Raw genomic sequence first — 8,249 nt, forward strand, 5'->3', positions numbered from 1 at the left:
CGCAGATGTGGCATTATGTATATGGTGATCTTCCTACTCCCAAGCAACGTGATAGTGAAAGTATTGAATCTTTTGCATGCTGTCTTGAAGATTGGAATAGTGTACATTATAAAATTATTTCTTGGTTTATTAACATTTCATTTCCATCCATTCATAATTTGCTTCCAAAACTTGGAAATGCCAAAGCTGCATGGGATTTTCTTGTTAAATGCTATAATTGTACTTATGATACTTCTCTGCAGTTTCAACTGAAGACTAAACTTTATTAGATGCATCAAGAATCAAGTGAAACTATTTCTAATTTCTATTCTCGAGTTAGCAATCTTTGGAAACAACTATCTGCTGCAGATCCTCAACTGAAGTGCTATGAGGATCTTGAGTTGTGACATAACATCATCGCCACAAGTTTGTGCATTTCATGATGGCTCTTTGTGAGAATTTTGAGTCCACTCAAGCATCTCTCCTGCATCGCACATCGATTCTCTCTCTAGAGGGCTGCTATTGCTGAACTCATTTTTTAGAAAAACCAATGCTCTACTATAAAGCTACAAATTGTTGAGTTTGTTGTTGTTGTTGTTGTTGCCTATTCACCTACTTCCAAATCTACTTTTGGAAGTTTGCCTGGACATTCCACTTCACAGTCATCTTCTAAGAATGTATTTTACAAATATTAGAAATGTCTTGTTTACTCAGATATAAAATGTCGTAAATTATAGCACAAGAATCAATCACGGGCCTAAGCTTCAACTGCTTCTTTTATGCTTGAGTCTTCTCCTGCGTAGTCCACTCCTCTCACTACTACTGATGGTTCTCATTTGCATGTCAGTCACCTAGGATCTATTCTACTACTTAATTGTTAGTTAACAACATATACCTAGTTCCAAAATTATCATTAAATCTCCTTTCAGTTGGTCAACTTTGTGAAATAAGCTTTAAGATTATCTTTTAGAAAGATGGTGTTGATGTGTAGGATCCTCAAACAGGGCAACTCATTGGGACAGGCCATAAGATTGGACATCTTTTCAAATGCCCTTCTCTAAATATGCCTTCCTCTATGTTTTGCTTCGTTGTTGCATTCATCACCTCTTCCAGTCTATGGCATTCTCGGTCGGATCATGCCTCTCTACCACTTGTTCAGCTTTTAGCATCTTGATTACGCCCAAACTAATACGCGGTGTTATATTATAGTTTAGGGTGTCAAAAGAAACACAACAAGACGCAAACTTAAAAGAAAAGATAAAATTATAATATGACAAGAATCTGAAAATTCTACCTAAAGCACGTAATTAAAATGATATTAGGGCACGAATAAGAAGGCAAGTAAAGCTTTGGGCTTCCATCAACCGGATCCAATACTCTTACTTTTTCAATCCAAACGATATACATAATTAAGAATTATAGCACCAATTTCCTAATTGGAAGATATGACATTATATTCACCTACTTTCTCAAATGTAATTCTATGATCTATTCTCCCTTTACAAATTATGGTTTTCATATATAAAAATGAATATCAGATTTAGAGACGGCACTATGTTCACAAACAATAATGCAGTAAAAGATAACATCAATGGCATGAAAAGCCTATTTAAGTCACAATCATATATTCATAATCCTATAGCTCAACAAAGTCAAATCATAGCAAGATTTAATATAATTGTCTCAAACTTATAACATCCAAAACAAATAGAGAATTGAATTCTAGAATTTTAAACAATAAAACTTAAACTATGAATTGAAATATAGTCAAAGTATTTTTACCAATCAATTTCTATGAGACCCCAAAAAAATTTTGAATGTTTTATTTTATTTATTAGTATTAGTATTGTTTATTTTATTTTATTTTTTTAATTTCTCTTGGGGTCCAATGTGTTCTTGTGGGTTAGAAGGGCTTGTTTTATTTTTGTAAATGGATTGTGGGCCATTTGGGGAGTGTGAGAAACGGGCCGAGCCCGTGTGAGTGAGGGAGCCTAGCCCCTTGTGGTGGAAAGTCATCGTTTTGGCAAGAAGCCCTAGGTCTTCATCTCTTTCTTCCTCAGTTGCACTACACCACCTTTCTTTCTTATCTCTTTTTTCCTTTTTTCTTTTTCCTCCACCTTCATTCTTCGCCCGTGACCCCCTCACTTCTTAATTTTATTTTTCTCCTCTGCTACTTGTCACGGCCTTGGTCTACATCTGCCACCCACTTCCTCCATCAAACTACCTCCGCACGACTAGAGCTTCCCCTCCACCTACCATCGCCAAGACCCACATCGTCCCAGCTGCCCCATAGCCCAGTCCTCACCCTTCTGTAAAACACCAATGCACAAGCCTCAGTTGGGTTCAGCAGCCCTGCCACCCCACAGCCAAGCCAACGCGTTGCTACTCCACCGAACTCAGCCCACACACGGAACCTCAACCACTCAAAGTCCACCATTCCAGCCGTGCGCCACCGCCCTGTCCACTTAAAACACCACCTCTATTTTGCACCACCAAAAAGCAGAGCACCAGCCTTCCTCCATAGTGAACTCCAACGCCACTGCCCAGCTGCTCAGCCTCAAGCGGGATCAACTAGAAGACGCCAGTAGTACACCCAGGTCCGTCGTGACCACCCCTCAGTAAGTCGAGCTCTGTCTCTATGCTCCCTCTCTCTCATCGTTCTCTCTCTCGCTCATCACCCTCTCTCTCTCTCTCTTACCAGTGCTCAGCCACTCTTTTTGTCGTTGTAACCACTGCCCCCACCACCGTAGACAACCGCCCAGCTTGCCGCCCATCGTGCTCTCCATCTCTTAGTGAGCCTCTGGCTCGCAAACTATTGTTTTACGTAACGTGATTTTATTTTCCACTAACAAATTTTCTACTGAAGCTTAGGTAATGTGTTTAATTAAATGAAATTACATTATTAACCTTTGATCTACAAGTTATGTTAATGTGTTTTAAACTTTTAATATGTGTTAGTAATCTCTAATTTATTTATGTTTATAGAAATCTTTTAAGTAATTTAAATTGGTATTACATAAGGCTTTCTTTCAAAAGTATACGATAATGTCATAATTTTATTATGATCTAGTTTGTTAAATAATTGTTGTTGTATAATTTAAAATATTTTGGTATAATTATTCTACTTAGTATTAAATTTGATAGTTTGATTTTTCAATAGTAAATAAGTTAGATTTTACTATTTTAGTCAGAGATCAAGTTGGATATAGAGGAATTTGGGAAGTGGTGATATTTTTTAGGGATTGAAAATTTAGGTTTTTGAGGAATTAAAATAGGTTTTTTTTTTTAAAAAAAAAAAGAGCAGGAAAGTCACATGTCCAATAGTGACCTCCTCCCAATTTTATTAATAATGCCCTCTCTTATGACGGAGGAATACCGCGGTAACAAGAAAATGCCCTTAGGAAAAAACCAACAAGACCGCAGCCAAGGAAAATAATCTATGACAATCTTATGACAAAAACAAAGGAAAATAGAAAAAACCACAAAAACCAGAGGAAAAAAAAAAAACCTAAACTCTTAGAGTTGGGAGACCTAAGAAGTCCAACTGGAGCAAACTACGAAGAATCTGCGGAAGAGCACAATTATTAGAATAGACCAAATCTGCACCTAAAGCCCTTTCCTTGGCTAACCAATCTGCCACCATATTACCTTCACAAAACACATGTAGAAACCGGCAATGAAGAGTACGAGTCAACCCAATAATTTCTTCCCAGAAATCCTCAAGGTACCAGACACCACAACGCTCTCGCATCCACCAAGAAATAATCACCATGGAATCCATTTCTATAATCACATTAGAAATATTTAAAGAATTGCAAATTCTCAAACCTTGAAGAAGCGCAAGAAGTTCCGCTTTGTTATTTGAACCATAACCAATAGGAGAGGCATAAGCCTTGACAAAACATCCTGACTCATTCCGAATAACCCAACCAATACCACAAGGTCCCGGATTTCCAAGGCTACTATCATCCATGTTCAGTTTATACCAACCCGACGGCGGCTTAATCCACTTAACCAATTTGCAACAAGGAGCTTTTGGCACGATCGATTTGATCCACAAGACCTCCAAGATCTTCTCATCCCGGTTAGACAAACACAAAGGACTTTTTGCCCCAAGACAAAGGGAACCAAGGCAAACACAAATACAATGAACAACAACTTCATGAGTTTCTCGAATACCTTCCATTCTAGCCAGACATCTTCACCTCCATAGTCTCCAAATAACAATGATAGGAATGATGACAACAATAAAACCCACCTGAGAAGAAGAGCTAGCATGCCTAAACCAAGTCCCAGAGTTTTGCATCCAAGATCTACCAAGTGGAATACCAAACAAAGTGCCAAAGAAAGACCAAACTTTGTGCGGAAATTCACCCTAAAAAAGAACATGGTTAATATTTTCAATATGGCCAACATTACAACAATCACATTTGGAAACAAGGGGAATACCAATACGGCGCAAGCGTTCATCCACACTCAAAGCCATATGCCAAGCCCTCCAAAAATGAATAGGCATTTTAAAGGGAAGACATTTACCTCAAATCCAATCATGCCAATCAAGGGGAGAACCTCTAATGCGAATACAATGCCAAGCAAATTTTGTAAAGAACATACCTGTCTCCGTCGGAGTCCAAACAAGAACATCTTTTCCGGGCTTAGGCCTGGCCAAAGAGACTAAAATCTCATCCACCTTCTCCTGCCCAACTAAACTCTCCAGAAAATCCACATCCCAAGTATCCAACAATCTACACTCTTTAATTTTTATCAAAGGTGAACCCACAAGCGGCATCTCATTAATGAGAGGACCATTATCCCTCCATTCATCATACCAGAAAAAAATCTCTCCCTCTCTACTCTTCCATTTTGAGTTATTCAGCAAACCCGGAATACAATTAGCAACCATTCTCCAGAATCTTGTACCTTTCATGTCTTCTACTAATGTCCAAGGCTTTGAACCCACATATTTATCTTTGAAAAAATTGGCCCATAAAGAATTACCTTGTAGTAGATTCCAAGCAAAACACATGCGTAAAGCTTTTTGCATGTAATGGAGATGCCGTAACCCAAGACCACCTTCTTCCACAGGATTGCAAATATGTCTCCAAGCCACCCATTTCCTTTTCTCTCGCGCTCCAGATTCCCCCCAAAAGAAATAGCTCATCAATCTATGAATCTTGTTAATAGTAGCTTGAGGGACCTGTAAAACAGCAAAGAGGTGAATCGCCATGCTAGAAATAACATGTCTTAGTAGAACAAGTTTGCCACCCGTAGAAAGTAGCCTCATCTTCCACCCACTGATTTTTTGTCTAACTTTTTTCACCATGCCTTCTAGATGACATTGCTTAAGGCACCCCACAATAATCGACACACCTAGATATCTGAAAGGGAAGGTCCCCTCCATGAACCCAGTACGACGTAAAACCCGATGCTTGCGCTGGGAGAAATATGCTTCAAACAATACAATGCAAATTTCTAAACATTGATAGCCTGACCCGACCATCTCTCATATTGCATCAGGATGTTCTGAATAGCTCAGGCCGATCTCTGGTTTCCATTAGAAAAAATCATAATGTCATCAGCATACATTAAATGAGACACAAATGGCATACCTCGGGCTTGATAAAACTGGCCAAAATTATTATCTCTCACATTGGCATGAATCATCCTGCAAAGTATCTCTTGCTGAATAATAAACAAATAAGGAGATAAAGGATCCCCTTGACGGAGATCATGGCATCCCAAAAAGAAACCATTGATCGTACCATTCATCATAACTGAGTACCATGGACTAGAAATGCAAGAATGCACCAATTCACAAAATTCAAAAGAGAAGCCAAACCTGTGCAAAACTGCAATAAAAAAAGCCCAGTCCACACGATCATAAGCTTTCGCCATATCCACATGCAACATAATATTACCTCCATGAGTACGTTTGTTCATAGAGTGAACCATTTCCTGGGTAAGGCTAATATTCTCGAAAATACTCCTTCCCGGAATAAAAGTTCCTTGCTCCAAAGATATCAGTCGAGGTAGGAGACCTGTTAATCTATTCATAATAATCTTGGAGCAAATTTTATAAAAAACAGAGCAAAGACTAATAATAGGATGAAATTTGTCAAAACCTGTAGGTGAATCTACCTTTGGTATTAAACCCAAATATGAGGCTTTGAAGAATCTGGGAAGTTGTTTGGACATAAAAAATTCCAAAACTGCATTCTACACATCAACTTTAATCACCTCCCAACAACTTTTATAGAAACCCAACCCAAAACCATCAGGACCCAGAGCACTTTGAGACGGGATGGAAGACAAGGCCTCAAAAACTTCCTCTATAGAAGGAGCACATAGAAGAGAGACATTTTCCTCCTCTGAGATGACTGAACCAATTAGTTGTTCTAGCCTAGGAGGCTCAACCGTTTGATCCCCTTGAAGGAAAGAAGAAAAATATTTCACTGCCCCTTGATGGATGCTTTCTGGCGTCTCATACACAACCCCATTTGAAAGCATTTCAAGCACTCTTTTTCCCCTCTTATTAACAAGGCAAGCATGAAAAAACTTGGAATTACGATCCCCATCCACCTTCTATTTTAATTTTGCCATTTGTGCCAAATGGATCTCTTCCCGCTGCCGCCAGCTTGCCAAATCCGAGACTGCCATATGTAACTCCTTCTCCAAATTTTCCTCCCAATTTACTTGAAGCTGTTGCTCAATCTCCTCAACCTGTTTTTCCAGAAAATCAATATGGCCCAAAGTATGACCAAAGACCCACTTATTCCACTCCTTTAACACCACCTTAGTATGCTTTAATTTTCTAGTCAGAATCTGAAAGGCCGAACCCTCCACCCAAGATGCCCAACCAGTCCGAACACAATCCAAAAAACTATGGTGATCCACCCACATTTGTTGAAAGCGGAATGAGGCCGGGCCATAGAAGAACGGATCCTTTTTAAGCTCAATAAACATAGGAGCATGATCTGAAGTAGAACGAGACAAATAAGAACAATTTGCATTAGGAAACAAAGCAAGGGAGGAACTATCCATGAGAGCTCGATCAAGACGTGCCCAGGAGTGGGCAAGCCCCATTTGCCCATTACACCATGTAAACATACTTCCTTTCGTACCCATTTCCATCAAACCACCTTGATGAATCCAATTATTAAAATCCTTCATAGCCATACTAGGTCAAGGCCTACCACGCCTCCTTTCAGAATCATTACGGATAATATTAAAATCATCAGCAAACACACAAGGATATGATCCCAAATTTTGAAAATTGAGATCATCCCAAAGTTGTCGCCTCTCCACCATAGTACATTTAGCATAAAACACAGTGAACAAAAAACATCTCAGCTCCTTCACCTTCTAGCATGGAAATAAATTGCATTCCCATTCGAACCACTTGCACCACATAAGTACTATTCCAGGAAATCCAGATTTTACCCCCATCATCCTCATTAGAAATGACAATTCAAACAGCGCGCCAATTTACAAGCTTCCTCTAAATTATGAAAAGGTTCTAACAGCGCAACAACTCTCGGCTTCAACTCACCAATCAATTTCTTAACTCTACTCCTAGAGGTCCCAACCCCTCTAATATTCCATACAAAGATAGAATCAATCATTAGACAGGGTTTGAATGTCGGGCATGAACTAGAGACAAGTTGCACATTTTTATAAACATCTTTTTCTTATATTTCCTCTTACCTTCATTGGCCTCAGACTCAGTAAGGTACTCTTTGTCCTGTGAGAAAACCTCTGCTTGAATGTTTGGTTTAGGTTTAGAAGCATTCTCCATCTCAATCCTTTTCTCCACATGAACGTCCATTGGCTCCTCTTCCCCAGATAATTCGTTCTGCACAACAATCCTATCCCGCACCACAAACGACTCCAAGCCCTCACTAGGCAACATCATAGGAGTTTTCCCCACTGTAGGGGCCCGTAGCATTCTCATCAGAAACTAGAATAGGAATTTCTTATGCATTTATCAAGCCACCTTCTGTTTCCGCAGAAACCATGTTATCATCTTGGATTGCATTTTCATCCACTAGTGCAGAGTTACCTTGCGGTAACAACACAACCACATTAAAATCTTTGTTAGAGAGAACCATTGCATCACCCATTGGGTCAAGTGGAGTAACCGCAGCAGACGAATTCAGAACCTCTACGACCACGAGACTCTCTATTTCCAAACCAGGCACTAATATTTCTTCTACTACGAGATCGAAATTTTTCGGAAGCACAAAAACCTGATGCACCGGTTCTTCCCCAGA

General features: G+C 39.4%; 1 protein-coding gene across 1 annotated transcript in view; it reads right to left on the reverse strand.

Moving 5' to 3' along the window:
- The window catches only part of LOC121267216 (ankyrin repeat domain-containing protein 36B-like), a 40,672-nt gene extending 38,256 nt beyond the window's left edge, over positions 1 to 2,416 (reverse strand). The window contains exon 1 of the mRNA XM_041171066.1: positions 2,204 to 2,416. Coding sequence (XP_041027000.1) covers positions 2,204 to 2,416 — 213 coding nt within the window. The remainder of the gene's footprint in view (positions 1 to 2,203) is intronic.
- Positions 2,417 to 8,249: the final 5,833 nt, after the last annotated feature.

The sequence above is a fragment of the Juglans microcarpa x Juglans regia genome, chromosome 5S (genome assembly GCF_004785595.1).
Source record: "Juglans microcarpa x Juglans regia isolate MS1-56 chromosome 5S, Jm3101_v1.0, whole genome shotgun sequence".
Lineage (NCBI taxonomy): Eukaryota > Viridiplantae > Streptophyta > Magnoliopsida > Fagales > Juglandaceae > Juglans > Juglans microcarpa x Juglans regia.